The 24,305-nt window shown below is 52.9% G+C and overlaps 1 protein-coding gene across 1 annotated transcript in view; it reads right to left on the reverse strand.

The window, feature by feature from the left end:
* CALCR (calcitonin receptor) overlaps nt 1–24,305 on the reverse strand; it is a 117,909-nt gene that overhangs the window by 33,251 nt on the left and 60,353 nt on the right. The window contains exons 2-6 of the mRNA XM_043975804.1: nt 17,210–17,270; nt 10,868–11,024; nt 9,342–9,452; nt 7,204–7,316; nt 1,507–1,598 (exon numbers count right to left, since the gene is read on the reverse strand). Coding sequence (XP_043831739.1) covers nt 1,507–1,598; nt 7,204–7,316; nt 9,342–9,452; nt 10,868–11,024; nt 17,210–17,242 — 506 coding nt within the window. The 5' untranslated portion in view covers nt 17,243–17,270. The remainder of the gene's footprint in view (nt 1–1,506; nt 1,599–7,203; nt 7,317–9,341; nt 9,453–10,867; nt 11,025–17,209; nt 17,271–24,305) is intronic.

Here is a 24,305-nt window from a genome sequence, read left to right on the forward strand (position 1 = left end):
CTGTCCTGTTCTGGCTGGACTGATCACAACCGACCCCTTCAACCTTCAGCCAAGCCTGATGGGCCTTGCTTTGAGTGCACTCATAGTGCTGTCCTCTGTGCTTCCTCCTCTAGCCATCGTCTGACCTCAGCAGGACTCGCGCACTTCTCGTTCAGGGCCCTGGCCTTCTTTCTATGCAGTCGAGGGTTGCATCCCCTGTTTTTGGTTGCCTGGAGAGGCCCAGGAAGTTTGGAATTCCCAAGGCTGGAGGAAGACCGGGCTGGGCATTTTCCTACATCCTCAAGGCCGAATGGTCCTTTGTCTCCTCTGTCCTTTGGGGTCACATAGAGAAGAGGAGGGAAGGAAAGATGGTTCTATCAGGGCACGTCCCCAGGGACTCCATTTCTCCCCTCCACAGATTCCAGTTGCAGGTTTGTGAGCTTGGGGAGGTGACTGAGTGTGCAACCCACCAAGCCTTCCCTGTGGGGCATATTCCCACCCATCCTAAGGTGTTAGAAATGGACAAGCTCTTTACCTCGATGCTCCAGAAACCTCGTACTCCTTTACCAGACAGGAAATGCCCCTTTGTGGCCATGGGCCTTCTGAGAGGCACCTTTCCCCTCATGTCCTTAAAGCCAAACAGACAACATAGGCAAGGAGCCAACTTCTCATGGCTGCTGTAAAAATAATAGACTCCAGTGACAGGTTTTTAATAGAAAATGTGTGAAAGCCGCAATGATCTATCTCCTCATTGTTCCAAAGCACAGGTGAAAAATGAGCCGTGCTCCGAAGCATCTCCAGTAAATCGCTCCCCCTGCGCACCACTCCAGAGACTGGCGGAGATGATTGAAGATTCTCTCACTGGAATTCGAGCAATTAATCCCCGAGTCATTGGCTTTGTAAGCTTTTGACTTTTCAAAACTAACTTCATGAAGAGACCCCTCTGCTCTTTGTTTGTGCATCTTTCTGAAACAGGGGAATTTGCAAAATGGAAAGCAGCCTGATGGCTTCTGGGAGATTCCGCGGCTCTTCCTGTTTTCTGAAGTTGCACAACTCACCAGGGTGGGAATTGCTTCCAGCTGCTGGATCTGGGGGAGTTTTCCCCATGTGCTCTTGTTTGGGCTACAAGGGCAAAGATGATGTTGGCCCTGCCCCCCTTTTCTCCAGGCAGCGCCTTCCATGCCGGCCGGCTCTTGCTACTTGACGCTGACCCTAAATCTGCTTCACTGAATCTCTCCCCTTCTGCCCTTCGGGATCAAGCAGAAGAAACGGAATCCCCCCTTCCCGCAGCATCCTTGCTACTTGAGGACGTCTGTCACTCCTCCCTCCCCAGTCTTCTCCTCAGCTTTTGTAAGCGTCCCCTCTCCATGCTGGGCTTCACCTCACCAAGGCCCTTCCTAGAAGGGCTCCTGGCCTCCTCTGCCCTTCGTGGTCACACTCAGGAGAGGAGACAAGACAAGACAGAAGAGGAGGAAAAGAAGGGTAGCGTTACCGCTGTGCGCCCCCCCCCCCGCCCCAAGTACTCACTTGAAATGGAACAAGATTCCAAGGGAGCCAAGGAGGGAGACGATCGACAGGGCATGTCCCACAATGGCGACGTAATAGAGGATGTAGGCCACCTGAAAGAGAAGGAAGCAGTCGAGGCCTCTGCCTGCCCCTTCCCCCAGCCCGGGGCCTGCCCATCCCTCCCCCCGCTGCCCCCAGCCCTTCCTAGGGCTGCTTTATGGCCTCCCCCTCCCCCCATTCCTCTGTGGCCAGAGAAAACTGGCCTCTCTTGTGCTGTCCTGGAGGGTGCAGCCCCTCTGAGGCAGCTCGGGTTGGGGGGGGAGATGGCTCACTCCCCAAAGGGAGTGGCTCTGCCAAGGTCTGCCTGGGGTGGGGCTGGGAAGGGCCCCAGCAGGTGAGGGCAGAGCTTTTTGCTTCTGTCTTGGTGTCTTGCCAAGCCCCCGCCCAAGAGCAGAAGGGAGGCACGGAGGGAGCCTTGGCTGTGGGCACAGGCTGCCGTGCCCTTCCTGAACCTGTGAATTAGCGGCTGTCGTGATCCAGAGCTGGGCGGCTCGGGGGCTCTGGGTGCAGCGGGCTTTTCTGCTCAGCTGTTTTCCATTAAGCCTCCCTCCGTTCTGCCAAAGAGGGCCCGATTTATTTCTTCCTGCATACTTGGATATGAGGGGGCTGAATAGCCTGTCTTGTTTTTTCCTCCCTCCACCACGCCCCCAGGGCCCTCTCCAGGGTTACAGCTGCCAGTGGAGCCAAGTTGCCACCAGCCCCCTTTGGCACGGGTGCAGGATGGTGGAGGAGGAAGGGCGGGAGAAGGGGGAGCACCCTTCAGGTCTGCCTCCCACATGCTTAGAGCCCATCTTGATGAGTTGGGGGGGAACCACCTCCCAGGCAGGTTACCGGGGGAGACCCTTCTTCCCCTCTCCAGGTCTCAGCTTCACCCTCTGTGAAAGGGCCCTATCCCCCCAAGGCTCATGTCCCTTGCCCAGCTGCCTGTCTGTACTTTCAGTGGAGGCTGGTCCCAGGGGAGCAGTCCGAATCCTTGCGGCTAAGTCCCAGGCTTTGCAAGGACATTTATCTTTTCCACCAACTGGATCTGGTTTTTTTTTTTGTTTTTTGTTTTTTGCTTTTTGTGGGGTAATGGGGGTTAAGTGACTTGCCCAGGGTCACACAGCTAGTAAGTGGCAAGTGTCTGAGGCTGGATTTGAACTCAGGTACTCTTGAATCCAGGGCCGGTGCTTTATCCACTGCGCCACCTAGCTGCCCCTGGATCTGGTTTTTAAAGTTGTCGAGAAGGCTGATGGCCAGGGCAGGAGTCCTTCCCTTGAATCTTGTGACTTCTGGGAGCAGGGTGGTGCCCAGGGGTGCTGAGGGACAGAGCCCATGCAGCACCGCTGGCCCGTGTCCTCACCTGCTGACCTGCGGGCCTTCCCCAGGAGCCTTTCCCTGCCGCTGGAACCTCCTTCTCTTCCTTCCCAGCAGCCAAACTTGCCCCTTCCTGCAGGGCCTGTCCAGGTCACTGCTGGCTAAAGTGGCCAAAGAGCAGAGCAGCTGAGTGGGAGTGAGGGCAGAGAGGACTTACAGACCGGCATGACTGTAGGGGACAGGGACAGCTGCTCAGACCACAACTTAACTGAGGGATGGGAGGGAAGCCAAGGTCAATAGGAAGGGGGGCCCCTCTGGCTCAACTGGGCAACCGTCGGGGAGGAGGGAGAGGGGGAGGAAGGGAGAAGGGGAAGTAGGGGGAGGAGGAGGAAGAGGGGGAGGAAGGGAGGAGGGGGAGAAGGGAGAGATGGGGAGGAGGGGGAGGAAGGGGGAAGGGGGAGGAGAGGGAGAAGGGAGAGACAGGGAGGAGGGGGAAAAGGGGGATGAGGGGGAGGGGGAGAGGGAGGAGGGGAAGGAGAGGAAGTATGGGGAGGAGAGGGAGGGGGAGGAAGGGAGGAGGGTGAGAAGGCAGAGCTGCTCATTGGCGCCTGTTTTTTCTCCCCCTAAGAGAATGATCTCTAGTTCAGGGAGGACTGAACTGCATGCCTAGATAAAAGGGGAGAGCACAGAGGAGCCCCCAGTTCCTGGTGAGCTCGGGTCATTTGGCCCAGATGCATCAATGACATCGTTGCGCCCTGGAAGAAGGGGCAGACCTGATTGCTGAGAGCTTGAAGTGATTGCAGAGAAGAGCAGAAACATCTCAGGCCTGGAGACAGATAATAAGGCCCCAATTTAAAAGAAAGGCAGAGAACAGAACCTCCCAGTCACAGGCCAGTGAGTGTGATTTTGATTCTTGGGAAAATTCCTGAGCAGATTATTAGCAGTGAATTCCAGCAAGAGGAAGCAGTGACCCCAAAGAACCAGCGTGGCTCCATCCAGAGCAGGCCAGGGCAGACTCGGGAGGAATCAGCTTCCTTCTACTTGGCCTCAGTGGGTGGGATCAAGAGCAACGGGGGAAAGTTGCAGAGAGGCAGGAAAAGCTTCTGATGCCCGGTCGTGTCTCCATGTGACATGGGCTGCCTTGGGTGGGGGGGCGGTTCTCCCCAAGCCGGATGAGCACTTGCCAGAAACACCATGGGCCATATCGGCTAGGAGACTCTCAACTCTGGGAGTGTGGCCCTTCTGGTGAGTCATATTAATGGAGGGGCCCCTTGCCACAGATGATGCCCCTGCCCTTCAACTGGGAATCTCAGGGCCCATTGCCAGACACTGAAGGGGCCTTTGGGGACCGGTGGGCTTTGGGGCAGTCCTCTCCATTATCCCTTGACCCACACATTCCTGCTTGGTTTATGTCTGGCAGTGAATTCTGGGCAGGCTGCCTCACATTTGCCTCACTGCCTGCCATGTAGACAGTGACCACTCCACCTCACTGCCGGCCGTGTAGACAGTGACCACTCCACTTCACTGCCTGCTGTGTAGACAGTGACCACTCCGCCTCACTGCCGGCCGTGTAGACAGTGACCACTCCGCCTCACTGCCGGCCGTGTAGACAGTGACCACTCTGCCTCACTGCCTACCATGTAGACAATGACCACTCTGCTTCACCACCCCCTGTGTAGACAATCTCCACCCTGCCTTGCTTCCCACTGTGTAGACAACGTCCACTCTGCCTCACCTCCTTCTGTCTTCATACACACTGCTCACACCTTACTCTCCACCACATAATCTGTCTTGTTGCTGCTCCTCCTACTACATCCTCACTCTGCATTGTCTCTAGTGGCCCCAGGCTTGGAGCATTCTCCCTCCTCCCTCCCTGGCATTAGGTCTCTGCCTCCTTCAGGAAGCCTTTCTGATCTCCTTTAATGCACATGCCTTCCTGAGACTACCCCCATAGCTCTTGCTGGTCTTTGTTTTCATGTTATTCCCCCATCTGAATGTGTGAGGACCCTAAATCCCTGGAGGGATCATATTCTGCCTTTTCTTTGTATTTCTGCCATGTAGCATAGTGCCTGTTCACTGACCATTGACCGAGATTCTTCTGATCCCTTGGAGAAAGACACTTCTTCCCCAAAAGGCATCCTCATCAGAGATGAGCGTATCATTTTAGTGGGGTTCTTCTCTGGACTGTGCCTGGTAGACCAGCATGACCATCATTGCCTTTGCATAGTTTGGGATTTCGAATGGCCAGGAAGTCCCCACTTCTCTGTGCAATCCAGGTCAAGCATGCCAGAGCCACCGGGGAATCTCTCTTCACTGGTAGGTCCACTGACATGGGAATGATTACTTTTTATCCAAGGTGACAAAGGTTTCGAAGCTAGTAATATATTATCTCTAATAACAAATGACAAAATTCTCTAAGAAATTCTTTTTTTTTCCGGGGCAATGAGGACAAAGTGACTTGCCCAGAAGAAATTCTAATACTATATTAGTGGAAGCCACTAATATGTCTATTTAAAAAACATGCAGCCCCATCTTCCTCCTTGAGGACTTGGATTTACAAGACACTTTCCTCTGCAACTCTTGGAACCCCAAACAGGCATGAGAAACAAGGCTTTTTCACAGGTCAGTTTTCGGAGCAGTTTACTGTGCACCATTCTCACCAGAGGGAAGATGTTTGGTCTCATGCAATTATCCACTTGACAAGATGCTTGTCCTTGTGTGAGTTCTCTCTCAGCTGGGGCCCTGCTTCACATACCTCCCTCTTGGAAGCCCATTGTGGGTGAAGGCGGGGATTAGAGATATCTCTGCCTGACCATCTTTCTTCTAAGATGGAGCTGCCTTTGATCTTTGCTCTAAGCTGCTGATGTAGGACTGTGGTCCTTTCCCTTGACCGCTCCTCTTGATGTCATTTTTGGGGAGGTTGACCGTTGATGTTTGCCATGCCTAATGCCATCGGTCTCTCCTCCTGAATTTCATTAAAGGGCTCGTGCATTTATTTCCTTGTTGAGATGAAGTGGGCAATAGGTCCCTCATTTGTGAGCCCTCTGGCCAGGCCATGGGGTGTCCTGCCCAAGAGGCTGGGTCTCTTGGATTCATTCCATTGTGGTTCCTGCAACAGTAGTCCTGGATTGGCATGTAGGTAACACAGGTAGGGCTGCCATTCAGGGTGGCCAGAAGCCCTGTGTTGGGAGCTGTGTTCCAACATTTATGGAAATCCGTGTACTCCATCGTGTGACTCTTGTCATTTATGGACTACTAATCAGCATGTGGTGACTCAGTGAGCACGCAGTCTCAGCTAGACCAGACTTGTTAAACACCTTTCCATTAGGAAGTAGGATCTAATGCAGTTGGAGAGAATGGGCTCTGGCCCCCTCAGCCTGTGCCCACGTGCAGCCTGTGCCCATGTGCAGCCTGTGCCCACATGCAGCCTGTGCCAGGAGGCACTTGTCAGATCTCTTTGCTATCTGGTCGGCCATCAGGATTTTCTTCTAAATAAAAACAAAACTCCCCCACCCTCTGACTCAGAGTTTCTGGATAGCCCAGAAAGCCTAGAGTATGTCCAGCCCAGACTCAGTGCTTGAGTATATTGGTGACTGAGGTCCTGTTACCATTCCCAAGAGCCATCAGGAATCTTGGGTGCCAATAATAGGCACTAATCGATTGTTCCTCTCCCTGCTCTCCCCAGATTTTTCAACCAACAGACTCTCTGCTTTCCCCATTGGTCATCTGTGTGTGCTCCTCTCTCAGTATCTGAAAGCAATTTATCAATGATATTAACTTTGCAAAGTGATGGTACTTAGAAGGTTTCCTGATATTTGTGTTTGAGAGGCAGTATGGCATAATGGATAGTGAACGGGTCTCAGAGTTAAGATGACTTGGGTTCAAGCGTGGTCTCTGATGCACACTGGCTATGTGACTGAGTAGGAACTTGGACTCTCAGGCCAAAGCCACTGAGGTTGTACGTGAGAGAGCATGTGCTCATCTTCAGTGGAGGGAGGGGGTGTCAGGAGGGAGTTTTCAGTCTGGGAATTTTGTACTTCGATGCTCCTCCCCCCGCGTTCCTGACAAGTGCCTCTTAGTCCTTACACCAGATGCCCAGGGCAGGCCTCTAAGGCAATCAGACTTTGGTTAAAGTGTTGGGGGGGTGTGAAGAGTAGGAGGAGTCCCCAGAAGTGCTGCCGAACCCCTAGGCGTTTGGACCTCATCTTTCCTTGCTCTGACCCTCGGCCAGAGGGCAGTGGCTCGGTGACTCCCACAGAGCCAAAGCAGGGCTGACTGAACCTCGGTGGCAGCCAGCCATTTACGGGGAGGGCACAAGCCGTAACACTCCCGCCTCCTCGAGGGGCTGGAGGCCGGGCTCACCTTCACTTTCTCTGATGTGAACGAGTTGCACAATGTGTAGTTGGACCAGGTCCGGTTGCTCTCGGGATGTTGGAACCAGTTCCCACGCTCATCACAGTACTTGGAGGCCTGTTCTATGAGAATAGAACATAACATTAACAGGTTAGTCCCCAGCAACACAGGAGGGGGGGCCGACACGCTCAAGAGGCATTGGGAGTGTGCACTGCTTCCAAGTGAGGCTGGCAGAGACACTGGCCTTGACGGCAGAGACTGCCTGTTGGCACCATGGACAGCAGCACCATCCCTGGGCCTTTCTTTAAGATGGCTCCCTGTTAGGACAAAGACGGGGATATCTTTGACCTCCCCTCTGCTTGAAACCATAACCATTCCCTTCCCTTCTGGAAGGGACTCTGGAGGCTGGCCTCAGTGAAAAGGCTTTGCTCTGCTGCCCAGTGCTCTGTCTGTTGTCCTGAGGGTTCAATGGGGATCATTTTGGGGAGCCTGACTATGGGATCCTCATGAAGTTCAGGCACCTGCTTGAACCCTGTCCTGGCTGATGCTGGATGTGGCACCTGCCCCTGACGAGAAAGTGAGCTCAGGTCTCTGAGGCTGAAATGCTGAGAGGAGGCTGGGGGCAATAGGTCGCATGACAACAGGATGCAGGCTCACACAGTGACCTGGATGGGGAAGCAGTTCTGCTTTCTCACAGATGTCAAGAGCTCAGAACAAGCAAAGGCTCAGAGATTGGGAGGCTCCTGTATTATAAAAAGGCAGAAGCTCAGAATGGCTTTCAGGGGGTCAAGTGACAGCCAACCCAAGGTGTCTCTGTCTCTTTGCAAGGGAAGATCATAGCATTCCTTTGCTTCCAACAAGTCTGTCGTGGTCTCCCTCACCAGTCTGTTTGCAGCTATCCACTCAAGGAGACTCTGGGATAGGAGGACAAGCAGCTTTTTATCTTTTGTGAGACCAGCTGAATCTCTCTGTCCCGGAGTTGGCAGGGCATCCAGTGTGACCCTTACTTGAACCAGCATGTCCTCCAGAAGGTGCCCAACTGGTGTCCCCAGCCTCTGCTTGAAGTCTTCTGGTGGGGAAGAGCCTCCTATATGGGTAGAGGGCTCATTGGGAGGAAACCTGTCCAGGCCTCTAGCCTAAGTCTGCCTCCTCACAGCCTTTCCCATGGTTCTTGGGGAAACCTGCCCTGGGGAGCCCCTCAAGTTCTCATATGAAGCTCTTGATCATGGCATCCCTTCCTGCATGGCCATACTCCATGGCTGATCCAATAGGTTTGGAGGAGCATAGGAGACAATAAGGACAATGGACAGTCTTCTCAGAGATACCTGGTCCTGGCAGAGGGGTCCCTATGCTTGGCCACATAAGAGCAGTCCTATAAGCAAATGTAGGCTCTACCCAATGGCCATCCCTCTGTTTGGCACCTGGAGGCTCACTCAGGGCTGTCCCAGACCCCTGAACAAATGAGCTCAGGATCAGGCTTCCATCTGTGGCTTGCCCCCAGGCGTTATTTGCTTGCCTTGACTGACCTCCTGCCTCTAGGCTCTAGGACCTTTGACTTGCTTCCAATGGGTCATTGTACCCGGGGTCTGGAAAGACTTTGGGGCAAAACCTGCCTGTGATGCTTACTGGCTGTATGGCCCTGCATGGGTCATCTCTGATGCTTGTGCCTCAGTTTACTGATGAGTAAAATAGGGGCATCTCCTGTCAAGCACGCAGATGGTGCCTCTGTCAAGGGACAAGGAAACATCAAAGGGAAATATCGGATGTGCTCATGCCAAAAGCCAAGGGACAGCTGTGAGTGCCAAGTGAAGTCCCCCACAAGGGGAACAAAGCTTTCTCCACACAATCCAGGGGAAGTGTGCCACAGAGATCAGTAGGACGCCTCCTTTGGGGCCCCTCTGACCCTCTTCTCATTGTCGTACCCTGAGACCAAAGGAACACCTCGCTCCCCTGAACCCTTGGCACCTGCACACCTCCCTGCTCATCTCTTGGTGCATCACCACCATTACTTCTGGAAACACTTTGGCTTGGGTTCTGGAGAGCATTAGTCACTCTTGGACCACTCTGCCTCAGGTATACCTCCCGTTCCCACAGTGTGAAGGCTCCAAATCTTCCTGGCCAAAACCAGTAGTGGCAAGAAAGATTACCTGTCGGATCAAAGTCGGGGAAGTAGTCGGGACAGTTCTGCACAGAGACCCTCCCGGCAGGTGTGTCATCCCAGCAGAGCCATCCATCCCAAGTGCGGTTACAGAACAGACCTAGCCAAGCAGAAAGAGCAAGTTTGGAGATCACCCCATCCAGAAACCACCTGAAACCCCAATACTTTGTCAGGGAAGATGATGGCAATGGCTAAGGGTGGGGCCCAAACATCCAAATATCTGGAGGGACTGTATCCCACAGGTCCTCACTGGAGCCAGGCACAGACTGGGGTCCAAGATAGTCCCTCTGAATGCTCAGCCCCCAGGGGCTGGTGTGGTGCCTTCCACTCTGGGAAGCTTTAAGGACCAATGGGAAGAAGTGAACTGGGAAGGCTTCCAGGGCCTCTAGTTCACCTCTAGCCACCCCAAGGACCCCCTTGTCCCCCACCACAGGGGGCCTCCTCTTGGAGGAGTAGCTATCCCTTCTCAGGAAGCCTGTTCCACTCTGGTACACCTCTCATGCTAAGGAGGTTTCTCCTTGTATTGACCTTGCGTGGGCCCCTTTGTGCTTTCAGTCCTGCTCTCTGGGACCACGCAGGGACAGGGCTCACGACCACCCTTTGGACACTTGAAGGGGGCTCCCCTATCCTCTCTAACCCTCTGCTCTGAAGGAGCTTTTTTAAGCTGGAGTCTTTTTGTTGACACTTGAGCCTTGAAGTGACCTTAGGATGGAGATGTTCTGGGCATTGTCCCTCCCTTTCACACAGGATGGAACTGAAGGTGGGGGAAGTTCAGTGACTTGGTCAAGGTCACACAATTGGGAAGGGTTAGAGGAGGGATCTGAATCCAGCTCTTCCTGACCCCAAATTCAGTGGGCCCAGAATCGGAGTCCAGCTCTGGCTGACCCTGGTTGGGAAGTCAGACTGTGGCCTCACTCTCTCTGTCCGTGCTATCTTTCCACCTGTCTGTCTCTCTCTGTTGGTCCCCCTTGCCCTCCAATAACTGGCTTGAGTCAGATTCTCAAGAATTGATCGATCTGGAGGATGTTGAAAAACAAAAGGAGATCATTTGGAGTGACAGATTAAGGTCTGGGAAGATGCTGCCCAAACCCAGGTTCCATCTCATCAGCAGGGAGGGTGTGCCTTGGGAAAGGTGTCCAACCACGGCCCCCCACACAAGAGAGGAGGCTGACTCATGGCCTCTTGGCTGACACTTCCCTACTCAAATTCCCTTAGGCTTAGGGGCAGAATGGCTTGGCCCCAGGCAGCCTGGACACCCCCCTGCCCCCAGTCCCTCAGAGACCTGCCCCAACTCTCCCCTCCCAAAGTCAAGCTGGGCCCACATGGTCTGGAAGGAGGCTTCTGTGTCCATCGGGGGGAGATCTGAGCAAAGGAAAAGACTATCCTGAGGAGCTCAGCTGGACATCCCAGGCCTGGCCTCAGAGAGAGAGCACATGGGGAAGTGCAGGATGAGAGGGAGGCCCCTTCATGTCCTCAGGACAGTCCCAGGCCCCGCCCACCCCCTCCTAGGGGTACCTGGTTTTTTGTAGGGGGGTTTGCTCTTCATCCGCTCAAAGCACTTGAACTGGGCATCCACGATCTTCTGGCGCTCTGAAGAGGCGTCAGTGAAGACCTCGGGCTCCAGGGTCGGCTCTGTGTCATTAGGAGAGAAGGCCTGGCCAGAAGACAGCATCTGTACAAACAGGAAAGGGCACTAGTTAGCACGAAGGTGTGGGCAAGCCGGACAGAAGGACAGACTGGTTAGGGGACCTCCACTCCCCCTCCTCCCTCAGGTATCTGCTGAGGACAGCCCTGTTCTGGGACACCAAAGCTACTGGCCGCTGTCTACACCGGCAGATGGCAAAGAAACACTGCTGTCCGAGGAGGTGGAATCTGCCTTCTCTCCCCATCCCTTCTCCCAGGGGCTGGACGGGGAGGGGACGGCTTGGTCTAGGGCATTCCTTCAGCACCTTGCCCTCCGGACAGCTGAGGAGGCAGTTACTCTTCATGCAAGTTCCCCCTCCTAAGGGAAAGTATAGGCAGTAGATGGAATGTGACCAGTGAGGAAGAGCAAGGCCAGCAGGGAGATAATGCTTCTTGGGGGTGGAGCTGGAGGATGGGGGCAGGTCGTGAAGGTGTCCCAGAGAAGCCTCTGTATTTCATCTCAGAGGTAACACATGGTCAGCCTGCACTTTGGGAGTCACCAAGGTGGCTTGAGAAGAGCTTGCCTGTCCTTGGTTATCGCAGGTCCCACCCCCATCTACTCACACACTCACCCAACTCACATCCACTCACAGTCCTCACCCCCCGCCCCCCATAGTCCCACCTATCTGTCTTTGAAAAGGAACTGGGATAATCGGAACAATGAACTAACGCTGGATTGTGCAGAAGTAAAACTAGGTATCAGTGATGTGCAGGATGTGTGGAAGTGGAGCAGGAAGGACATCACCTCAAAATGTCACGATCCTTTTCAGGAATGAAGGGCAAATGACAACAACCTGGGTCACAGCAGCAGATGGTGTTAGGGAAGCAGCTTCTGGTCACAGTTGAGTGGCAGCGCACTGGATCCTCCCTCTAAGAGCATTAGAGTCTTAACTATGGCCCCACCTGTGATCAGGAGCCTCAAATAGGTGTGATGGTCTCAGTTCATTATGAAAGGTGAATGTGTGTGTGTGTGTGTGTGTAGGTGTGAGTGAGTGTGCATGGGGGTTACATGAATGTGCATGAATAGTTGTATAAGCAAGAGTTTATTGTCAGGTCCTAATTAGTGTGAACAATGAATCCTGTGAGGTAATTGCATTATTCAAATTTGCACTAGTCAAAGTTATAATCACATGCAAAATAAAGCAATTTGTTCCAGCCCAACGGAAAGATGCAATGAAAACGTCAAAAATAAGTTGTATCTGTTTATTAATGTAATAGAACAGCAAAGGACAAGAAAACTATTTCTGTTCAAATGTATCACACAGGAATAAAACTGTTACAGAAGCCCTTTTTTTTGTTTGTTTGTTTGTTTTTGTTTTTGTTTTTGGTGGGGCGATGAGGGTTAAGTGACTTGCCCAGGGTCACACAGCTAGTGTCAAGTGTCTGAGGTCAAATTTGAACTCAGGTCCTCCTGAATCCAGGGCTGGTGCTTTATCCACTGCGCCACCTAGCTGCCCCGAAGCAGACTTTTTAAAGTTTAAAATGTTTTTCAGTCGCTGAACAAGGTGCCGAGATTAGCCTACCTGATAAGACAAAAACCGTGTTATTTTTGTTGAGCGGATGTTAGCGGCCCAGACTGAGCTGCCTTCCTTTTCTTCAAGTTTCTGTGCCTGTGCTGGTGGGTGGAGAGCCTGACCCACGCCGGAAGGACCGGATGCTCCCACTGATGGGAGGGGTGCCATTCCAGATCTTTCCTAGACAGTGATCACCTCCCTCTGCTCCCCCTCCAATCCTTCCAGCACTGGCTGTGATCCAGATGAGGGAGGTCGCCACCAGGTCACTGTCTTGAGTTCTAATCATCCCTGGACCACCATTGTCCAGTTGTCCCTAAGAGAGCTCTCTTCCAGGGGTGTTCCATGCAGCAGTTTAGCAGCCATACCCATGATGTCACTCCCCAAAGCTCCAGCAATGACATCAGGCCTACAACCACCAAGCCACTGCCTGGCTCCAGGGGCCGCATCGAGCCATCTGGCTGGCTGAAGCAGGCAGCAGGTCCCCACCCACTCCTGCCCCAGTGGCTTCTGGTTCTGCCTAAGGACGCGGAGCAGGAGGCCAAAGAGGATGTGACCTAGGGACACCAGGCCAACGTGATGTTAATGACCCAATCTGCTATTGGCCCAGGATCGCAAAACTCCACAAACCAACAAAACAAAATTGATACAGGGACGGCCCCTAAGGCTTGCCCAGTGCTCCCAAACCTTCATGGAGCAGCTGCGGGAAGCTACAGGCAGCGCGGACCCGTCCACCAAGCCCGAGTGCCCCCTGGCCCAGCATGGCAGTCATCTGCCCAGGTAACAGGCAGGGGTGCTCCCCAAGGGGAAGGAATAGGGGCAAAAGTCAAGGCATTCTGAGCAGTAGGAAGGAGCCCCCCCCCCAAAAGTCCTTTCCTGTGCTTCAGGAAATGGGTGAAATGCTGTCAGTTCTTAGAAATGTTCAGAACAACTAAAAAGACACCATGCATTCTCATGTCTGGAGCAGGTAAGCACGCCTCCTTTAATTCCAAGACAACGGGGCTGAACCTCTGCAGTTAAAAGGCATCTCAGGCACTAAATCTGCATCGCTGGTATTCTTCTGCTCCCCCAACCCCGTGAAATACACAGACCCACCCTGGGAAACAGCCTGCCCTGGCGGAATGCACGGCGGGGCTCACCTTGCAACGACCAGCCTGCGGCTGAGCTGCTTTCAGAGCCCCTCCACTGTCCCATGCTCCTTTGGGGGATTCCCCCTTTCCAGACCAGCAGGAACACATTGTCCCCTTTCCCGGTCTCCCTGCTGGGACGTGCCCATTCCATTTCTGGGCTGGCCAAGCCCCTGTTTTCCCTGATGCAGTAAGGGTTTTTAGCATGCTATGTTCCCCAGGAGCACAAGGGTTCGGTGGGTGAAGATCTTGGGACCCGATGCTGCATGAGCTGCATCTACCTCTCCCCTGTCAACACTGTGGTGCCCAGGAAAGTCTCCACCCTGGTCATCACTAGGAGAAGAATCTGTGGGAACTCATGGCATCACTGAAAGTGGAGCAGGGGAAAGCTGTTTGACCCTGTGGGCCATCAGGACACAGCCTACGCCTTGGCCAGGCTGCTCTGCCCAGGCCAGACCAACTGCTTCAGGCACTAAATTATCTGGATGGCCAGTTGTGCGTGGGAAAAGAAGGACCCAAAGGGTGTCAAATGACCTCAGCTCTCCTGCTTGTTCCATAAAATCTCACCAGCTGAACAGACTGAGAAGAGTCTTGGAACCAGAAGGACAGAAAAATCAGAGACTCTTTACAGAGAAACACCCGGAGAGGACGAGCAGGGCAGGACTTGCTGGGAGGAGGCAGCTCAGCATTCTGTGCCCAGGCTAGCCCATTCCTTCTGGGGCCAGGCTCGTGTGGTTTTGGGGCCAGGTTCATGTGTTCCTTCCGAGGCAAGGTTAGCTCATTCCTTCTGGGGCCAGGCTCATGTGGTTTTGGGGCCAGGTTCATGTGTTCCTTCCGAGGCAAGGTTAGCTCATTCCTTCTGGGGCCAGGCTCATGTAGTTCTAGGGCCGGATTTACAGGTTTCTTCTGGGACCAGATTCACATGTTCCTTCTGTGCCCAGGCTAGCCCATTCTTTTTGGGGCCAGGCTAGCCCATTCCTTCTGGGGCCAGGCCCATGTAGTTCTGGAGCCAAGATCATCCCTTAGCTCACCTGGTGACCAACAAGTTCAGGAAGGGTTGAAATATGGACTGGCTGGTAGTAGTGTTGATCTTGGTCGAGAGAATCCAAAATGACCTTTGTCCATTTGTAAGACACACTGACCTTTATTTGAATAAAATGCACCATTTAAAACCCCATCTCTTTACATCCAAAGGCCTCTTGGGCATCTACAAATTTGACTTTGCTGTGGAAGTTCTAGGATGGGTCATTATGGAGATCATTGGTGAATGGCTAGAAAGAGATGCAGTGATTGAAGAGACGAGAAGGGGGGAGGGGAAGCCCTTCTTCATCCAGCCCCCTCCTCTCTTTTGGGACAGGGTTACTACTGGATGGCTAGGGGGCGCCATAGTGCATAGAGCACCCCGACTTGGAGTCAGGAAGACCTGTGTACAAATCCAGTTTCAGACACTTCCTAGCTGTGTGACCCTGGGCAAGTCACTTCACCCTGTCTGCCTCAGCTCCTCATCTGTCAAATGAGCTGGGAGGGAAATGTCTCTACCAAGAGAGCCCTGAAGGAATTCAGGGAGAGTCAGACACGAGTGAGTGTGTTTGGATGTTGGCCCAATCTTTGGCAAAGGCCTCATGCTATTGCTGTGGAGAGTCTGGCCCTTCAGAGCTCGGAGCTGCTGATGGTGCCCTCTCCGGAGGTGTGCAGGAGAGCAGCAGCAGCAATAGTAGCCCGTGCTTGTTCAGGGCTTTGAAGTCTGCAAAGCATTTTACAGATGGTATCATTTGATCCTCCCAACAACCCTGTGAGGGAGGTGCAATTCTGGTGCCCATTTACAGATGAGGAAACTGGGGTGGAGGAAATTAAATGACTTGCCCGAGGCCACACAGCTAGTCAGCATTTGAGGCTGGATTTGAACTCAGGCCCGTGCTACATGATCTGTGCTCGGCCTTGAGCTAGTTGACATTGTTTAAGTATCAGTGACTTAGATAAAGGCATAGGTGGCAGAATCTTCCTATCTGTAGATGACACTAAGCTTAGATGCCATAACTCACATTTTCCCCAAATCCCAGTTCCCCCCTGCCCAACTTCCCCATCACTGTCAAGGGCACCACCATCTTCCTAGTGACCCAGGATGACCCCATTTCCATTAGGTTGTCAAGGCTGTCATCTGCACCTTCAGAACATCTCAGGCACGCACCCCCTTCTCTTCTCTGACATGGCCCCTGCCCCAGGGAAGCCCCCCCCTCACCTGGAGCTGAGCCATTGCCACAGCTGCAGGTAGGGCTTTCTGCCTCCCTCTGGTCCATCTTCCTCTCAGCAGTCAATGTGAGCTCCCCAAAGTAGGGGTGACCACATCCACCTCTATTCAATCACCTCCAGCCAACTCCCATCAATGCTGTGGCAGATATAGTCTCCCACCCCACCTTCCTCCTGCCGCCCTCTGTCTCACACGCTGTGATCCAGGGAGGCCAGCCTCCACCTCCCAACTGCATCTTGCTGCTCACTTGTCTTCTGGCTTCCTTCAAGACTCAGGCCAAATGCCGACTTCCCTCTGAGTCGATGTCAGTCTTACGTGGATTTTGTTATTGGACTCTCCTCTTTCCCCATGAGACTGCGATCTCCCTGAGGGCAGGGACAGTTTTGCGAGTTCGGGGGTCACTCCACTGTTTAGAACAAGGCCAACAACATCCAAAAGGACCCGGATCCAGTGCGATGAAATTCAGTAGGGATCAATGGAAAGTCTTGCCCTTGGGACCAAAATATTAACGTCCTAAGTAGAGGGCGGGGAAGTCGTGACTAAACAGCAGTTGTTCTAAAAAGATCTGGACATTTATTGAGCTTATGCAAGCTCAGTCTGGTGATGAGGTGACCCAAGAAGCTGCTGGGACCTGGGGTTGCATTCAGGGGAGCAGCTATTCAGGCTCCTGTGCTGGGATCTGGCCTCATGCTTTAGCTGTAGTGGGAGGCACTGAGCTTCCACGCCGCTTCTTGGACACTTCCCAACTGTTCTCCCCTCCTCTGCCTTCCCCTACCCTTCTCTGAGTGTGAGGCCTTATGCGCTGTCTGCCTGGAAGGCAGGGGCTGCCATGTGCTTATATTTGTACCTCTAGTGCTTAGCATGTGGTAAGCACTGAATTAATGCCTCTTCATCCATCCATCCATCCATCCATCCATCCATCCATCCATCCATCCATCCATCCATCCATCCATCCATCCATCCATCCATTCGTTCATTCATGGAGGGAAGGTATCAGACTAATTCTGCTTGGCCCCAGAGCACTGACTGGAGAGACCCCAACAGAGGCCTGGGGAGCCTCTTTAGAAGTCTCCAAGAGCCTCTGGATGAACACTCTGGGCATGTTCCGGGGGGGATTCTGATTAGGCATGGCGTGGGTCAGACGGCGGGGCTGCCAGGTCCTGTCCGGCTCTGAGATTTCTGGTAGACAATGACTGTCCATGCCAACAACAACATTGCAGGTTAATGTGACAACATTTGCACTTTTGAGGGGTGGGGAACTTAGGCCCCATCATTTCCTTGTACTTACAGTGAGAAGGACAGCACACAAGCACTTCTCCATGGCGAGTCTCCAGAGGACACTGCTTCTCCTGGAAAAGCAAAGAGACACAGGACCATGAGCAAAGCTGCTCTGTCCCACCCTCACCTTTCACTTACCCCTATCTTATAGAACCTCAGCTAAGGACCCAGGCTGGCTCACAGCAGGGGGCCACAGAAGGGGAGCAGACACTGGCTCTTCCCTCCCAAGGCTGGAATGTCATCGTCCCTGGCATGGTTCTATATTTGGAAGCTAGAGCGAGGCTGCCCCAATGCCTAGCGACGGGGGCAGAAGGGTCATAGAAGTGGCCAAGAATTGGAAATCAGAGAGATGCCGATCCATGGGGGAATGGCTGAACAAGCTGTGGTACATGATAGTGATGGGATGTTATTGTGCTGTAAGAAAGGACAAGCAGGAGGATTCAGAAAGGCCTGAAGAGACAGGTATGAACTGATGTAGAGTGAAGTGAGTAGAACCAGGAGAACATGGTGCACAGAGACAGCAATATCATTTGATGTAGAACTGTGAAGGACTTAACTATTCTCAGCCATACAAGGATCCAAGACAATCCCAGAAGACTAAGGATGAACCAGGCTGTCCACCTCCAGAGAGAGAACTGGTATTGATGGAACACAGATGGAAGCAGGCTGTTTTCCACTTTCATTTTTTATTTTATTTGAGCCTTATACAAAATGACTACTATGGGGATGTTTTACATGATTTCAAAGAAGAAGAAGAAGGAGAAGGAGAAGAAGGAGGAGGAAGAGGAGGAAGAGGAAGAGGAGGAGGAGGAGGAAGAGGAGGAGGAGGAAGGGGAGGAGGAGGAGGAAGAGGAGGAGGAGGAAGACAAGGAGGAGGAGGAGGAAGACAAGGAGGAGGAGGAGGAAGAGGAGGAGGAGAAGGAGGAGGAGGAGAAGAAGAAGAAGAAGAAGAAGAAGAAGAAGAAGAAGAAGAAGAAGAAGAAGAAGAAGAAGAAGGAGAAGAAGGAGAAGAAGAAGGAGAAGAAGGAGAAGAAGGAGGAGGAGGAGGAGAAGGAGAAGGAGGAGGAGGAGAAGGAGGAGGAGAAGAAGAAGAAAAAGGAGAAGAAGAAGAAAAAGGAGAAGAAGGCGGCCAAGTAGGCTGCTGCCTCCACTGGGAGATTCCTGGGTCCTGCCTGAGAGGCTTCCCAGCATCTTCTATGATCTGGGGTCTCTCTGAGTCATCCCTCCCAATACCATTTGAGAGCCTGGTCCTCAGCCTGAGTCACTCTCCCAAGCCCTCCCACAGACATAGGATGCACAGACGGGTCCCTGGAGGGCTCTCCCTGAGGCCTCCTGACATTCCTCAGCCCCATTAGAAGGTGCTGTTGAGGCAAGCCTGGGACTCTGAAGCCAAAAGAGTCCCCGCCTTCCAGGTGCTTGCCTGGGCCGGGACAGGTGAACACCAAAGAATCAGGAGGAACACCAGCCAGTGGGGGAGGGGAGAATCAGAGGAGACATCTATACGTCAAATCAGCACCAGGCATGTAGGGTATTGTCAGGGTGACCACTAATCGCCCTGACTAACCTTCCTCCCTCTTTCTCAAAGAATTGGGATGATTGTCAGACTGAGGACCAGACCTACGTGCCCACCTGCCTGCTGGACACTTCCTGCTAGAGTTGTCCTTGTTGTTCAGTTTTCAGTCATGTTCAATTCTGGTTTTGGTAATAAACATTTTTATTTATAGTTTTGGGTTCCAATTTTTATTTCTCTTTCCCTCCCTCCCCTCACCCCTTCCTGACGTTCAACCATTTGTGACCCCTTTTGTGTTTTATTTGGGGCAGACATTGGAGTGGTTTGTCATGTTCTTCTTCAGTTCATTCTACAGGTGAGAAAACGGAGACAGACAGTGTGAAGTGACTTGCACAAGGTCACACAGCTAGTAAGTGTCTGATGCTAGATTTGAACCTAGATCTTCTTGCCGCTAGACCTCGTGCTTTATGCACTATGGTACCACCTAGCTACCCTAGTTGGCCTGAACATCTCAAAATCAACCTGTCTGACACTGCTATTTAACCTAATAACAGCTGATTTTAAAAGCAGAGAGGTGACCCATATCCACGTTTAAAAAAAAAAAATTAACGTTTTGAGTTCCCGATTCTATCCCTCCCTCCCCACCCCTAGGCAGTAAGCAATCAGACAGAGGCTGCACATGTGCAATTCTGTAAAACATTATCATGTCAGTAAGTCATTCACATCTCCATCCAACAATATCGCTGCCTCTGTGCACAGCATCCTCCTGCGCCAAGTAGGGCGGGGGCCCATTTTCCTTTGGCCAGGTGGGGCTGTGAGCTTTTCCAGCTGTTTTTGCTTTCTCGGGCAGAACTCAAGCTGTTCTGACCCCCAATTATCTTTAGAGTGAAGAGCCCTGGAGGAGACAGGGATCGCATTTGCCAAGGACAGAGTCAGGAGAATGGGGCTGCGGAGTGGTTTCTCTGCAGGGCCACCACTTATTCTGAAGGAGCCCCGTGGCTTAAAAGCTACACAAGCTTTTCTAATCATCCCACAGATAGTGACTGAGCAGGAGGACGACCGAACAGCGAGGTGTAGTGGCCAGTGGGGAGCTGCGGGGAAGCTGCAGGCCTTGAAGCGAGTTCCTTTCAGTCCTTTCCAAACCAAAGCGTTCCAATCCACTCTGAACCAAATCACACACATTAAGCTTCTACTATGTGTGTGGGACACCACACTAGGTATGGGGGATACAGAATCAAAACCAAGCAGTGCCTGGCCTCAGGGAGCTTACACAGGACTTGGGGAAGGAGTGAGTACCTAGAGAATTAGGTAAAGAGTAGACACAAAGAAATGTAAGGAGGGCATTAGTGTTCGAGAGAGGTCAAGAAGGGCTTCCTCTAAGGAAGGGGCACTTGGCTGGAATTCTAAGGGGCTGAGGAGAGGGACCGTGAGTACATGGGGGCTACTTAGGTGGAGGCCCAAGGGCAAGTGACTGTCCTCTGCTGAGAGCCCAGAGTAAGTCCGTTTGGCTCAGATGCATCATTTGGGATGGAGAAACCCTGGAAAGAGGGCCGCAAAGTCCGTGCACGGGCTTCTCTTAGCCAAGAGAAAGACCTGAGGGAGAATGATCCAGGGCATGGAGGCTGGTCTGGGAGTCATGAGAGCTAGATGGGTGGGCACAGGCAAGCCACCCAGGCTGAGTGTCGGCATCTATAAAATGGGCATCGCCACAGCTATAGGGCTTTCCTTGTCGGGCATACCAAGTGCCCCACAAACCTCTGGGACCTTGGAAGCGACCAAACATCCCAGTTCTTTTTCCCAGGAGCCAAATTGGAGCCTGGGGGCCCAGAACGGAGGGTGAGACAGGGCTTCAGGGGCTGGGTGAGACAGCCCTCCTCAGTGATTGTTGGGGGGCAGCCTCCCTCAGCAGGGCCATCCTCTCCAACAAGGGCTGTGTTCATTCTCTCTGGCCTCCACAGAAAGCTAAGTATCGGCTCCCAAGGGAACACAGGAAGGCTAGTCCTGGATGTCAGGCCAGGCCTCAGTTTTTCCTCAGGGAATGGGCAGTCTCTGAGGTCTCTTGCAGCTCTGACACCCTGGGACTCTGACCCTTTATTCCTTGCTGGGTGGGGTCCTGTTCTTTCAGAATCTCTCGTTTCATGCCCTGGCTATGTATGAGCTGGAAACAGCTGTGCTTTCTTGTCACCAGGTTCTCCCTCCAGATGGGAACTTGGCAGTGGTCTCTGGAACACATTCCTGAAAATCTGGCCTGAGAGGCTCTGGGTGCCCCGTCTGCCCCAGAGCAGGCTTTCCAGGGTGGCTCTCAGTGGAATCAGTGACCTGCTAGCAAACCCTTCCCTGACAGAGAGAGCTGACCACCCCCCCGCCTCCCGTGTGTAATGCAGCCACAGACTCAACTTAGAACCCGAGCCAGAATATCTTCATTCCCCTCAATGCTAAAAATGCAAATGTGAATCAGGAATGTGAGCTGGCACAGCTGGTGAGAACCCTGACCGCTAAGTGTCCAGGACAAAGAGGCATGGAGGGGCGCTTCCCCAAGAACAGGCCTGCTCTAACACGGGGACCAGAGGGAGAAACGAAGAATCCCTTCAGTATGAAACAAAAGGCATTTCTCAATGAAAGCCTGGAGGGCCCTGGGCAACCGGGTGGGCGTCTTTCCAAGGCTGAGGTGCATCTCCTGAGATTTCCTTTACAACCCATATTTAGAGTACCAGGAATAACATGGCAAAGAGCGGTTTCAAAACATTTCAAGCCTCCCTAACCAAAGAAGAAATTCTAATTCAAGTGACTTTGAGGGACCACTGCATACCTGTAAAATTGGCAAAATACTTCAAATGTAAAAAGCAAAGCTCCTGGAACTTGTAGAAAATAATTTCCTCTCATACATTGTTGGTAGCATTGTAATCAGCATGATCTTGGGTCTGAGCACTCTGGTGATATACAAGGGCTATGACATCATGCATTACCCTTTCACTGCTCCTTGGCTTGTCTGGTCTTTTCTCCAGGCCTCCAACAAGGAGGTCTACCTGCTCCCGTCTAAACCCGGCCTCTTTCCCTTCCCCCAGCTCCTGGTTCTGCCCTTTGGGGCCAAGCAGTGCAAGGCTGAGTCCTTCCCCAGCCCACTGGCAGCCCTCAAGCGCTGCAAGATCATCCTTTGCGAGCCCTCTCTTCCTCCAGAGCTTTCAGCTCATCTCGGAGGCCAAGGCCTCCAGGGCTCTGGCTGGACAAGTCCCTTCTCTCTGGACTTTGGTTTTCCTGATCTGCAGAAGATGGGGCTGGAGCCTCTAGGCTCTGTCTTTAAGGAGAGATGCACTGGCCAATAAAGCGGAGGTGATGTTTTGGGAAAGTGGCCAGAAACAGGCCAACGTCCAGCTCCCCTGTCCCTCGCACACAAAGCTCTGCCCAGTGAGCAAAAGTTCTGATTCTGCCATCAATGGTGATATATGGAAATAGGCCCCAGAGACTCGCTGGGTGACCAGACTAGACTCATTCTTTCACTGGCATGTGGCCTGCCAGCCGATGCTCAGCAAAGGGGCCCAATACCTGCCAATTCCTAGATTTAGGCCACGTCTTGCTAAACATGAAGCAAAGTCTTAAAGGTTCTCCTTGTGCTCTTCAGACATAAGGAAGGACCAGGATGTAAGAGTGGTGTTGAAGGACCAAGCACACTTGTGCATCCTTATCCTTATCCCCTCTCCAGAATGCTCTTCCTCCACACCATCCACTCTGCCACCACCTCCTCCTCCCTGCTCCCTTTATGTTTTGTCTTCCGCCTTTAGAGAGTAAACTCCAGGAGGGCAGGGCCCTTTTGTTTTCAGGTTGTTCTTTCTATGACACTTTGAACAGTGATAGGGATACAACAAGCACTGACTTCTTGGGGTGTCCATCTATCCACCCAGCTATCCACCCACCCATCCATCCTTCCAAAAATCTATCTATCCCACCGTCCATCCATCCATCCATCCATCCATCCATCCATCTATCCATCCCTCCATCCATCCATCCATCCATCCATCCATCCATCCATCCATCCATCCCTCCATCCATCCATCCATCCATCCATCCATCCATCCATCCATCCGTCCATCCCTCCATCCATTCGTCCATCCCTCCATCCCTCCCTCCCTCCATCCCTCCCTCCCTCCCTCCATCCCTCCCTCCCTCCATCCATCCATCCATCCATCCATCCATCCATCCATCCATCCGTCCATCCCTCCATCCATTCGTCTATCCATCCATCCATCCCTCCCTCCCTCCATCCCACCGTCCATCCATCCCTCCCTCCCTCCCTCCCTCCATCCATCCATCCATCCATCCCTCCATCCATCCATCCATCCATCCCTCCATCCATTCGTCTATCCATCCGTCTGTGTCTGTCTGGCAGGTCCTACCCGAGCTGGACAGGTCTCAAATAGAGCCCCAACAAGAGACTGGGTTGTCTTTTTTTGAGGACAGGCTTGCTTAAGTTTGGAGAGCTCATTCCTGGAAGGTTGGTCCCAGTGACTCATGTAGACCATGTCCCTAAGGCCAGAGAGGGATGTGATCTGCATCAGAGCGGGACTAGAGGGATAAATGAAACCAAAGATCCTTTGAGAATTACTCCCCAAATACTAGCCCCAATTCTTCAAGGAATCAACCTGTCCTTGTAATTATCACAGATTAGGGAGTCCTCAGGAAGCACCCAGTCCCACTGTAGGAAATTTTCTGGATCAATCTGTCTTCCTTTCATTTAACAGACGAGGAAGCTAAGTCACAGAGAAATAAAAGGGCCCAGCCAAAGACCTGGAAGATGGGTCTCACCACCGCAGTTTTGGTGTCTCGGTCCTTTCTCTGGCTCCTGCTCAGAACAGCCCAGAATCAGCCTCTGACTGAGGCTGGGGGAGGTGCTGGCATCCCTGGGGCCCTGGGGAAAGCCCTCCTCCCAGGCCTCACCTGCCCCCTTTCCCCAGGTCTTGTCACTGAGAAGCTGCACGTCCACGCCTGTGCTTTCACTACCGCCCCTGGGCCTCTGGGTTTCCATTCCCAGCACCTCCTGCACCTGCTGGGGTGAGGCTTCTTGTCAGCTCTGTCTCAGCCTCCAAGGATGCTCTGCCCTGGGCTTCCTGCTCCTGTTCCTCCCTCTGCTCCTCTTGCTCCTATTCCTTCTCCTCTTCTCCCTCCTCCCTCTTTTCTTCCCTTTCCTCCTTCTGCTCTCTCTCTCCTCCTTCTCTTGCTCCTGCTCCTCTTGCTTCTCCTTTCTCCCCCTCCTCCTTCCCCTGCTCCCCCCCTGCTCCTCCCCTCATGCTCCCCCTCCTCCTCCCCATCTTCTTCCCCCTCCTTTTCCCCCTCCTTCTCCTTCCCTTCCTCCTGCTCCTTCTCCTCCTCCCCTCTCTGTTCCTTGTCCCTTCTTGGTTCTCAATCTCTCTTACCCTGCTCCTATACTAACCCATCCCTTCCCTGGTATCTTTGGGCCAGTGACTCCCAACGGGCTCTCCTTGGTCTTCTTGCTCCCCTCCCCAGCAATCCTGTTCACTCCGGTAGTTCAACTCTCTCTCCTTCAAACAAGTTATACTTCCCAGGGGCCCACAGGGTCAGGACATGTCTAAAAACCCAACCC

The sequence above is a fragment of the Dromiciops gliroides genome, chromosome 1, assembly GCF_019393635.1.
Source record: "Dromiciops gliroides isolate mDroGli1 chromosome 1, mDroGli1.pri, whole genome shotgun sequence".
NCBI lineage: Eukaryota > Metazoa > Chordata > Mammalia > Microbiotheria > Microbiotheriidae > Dromiciops > Dromiciops gliroides.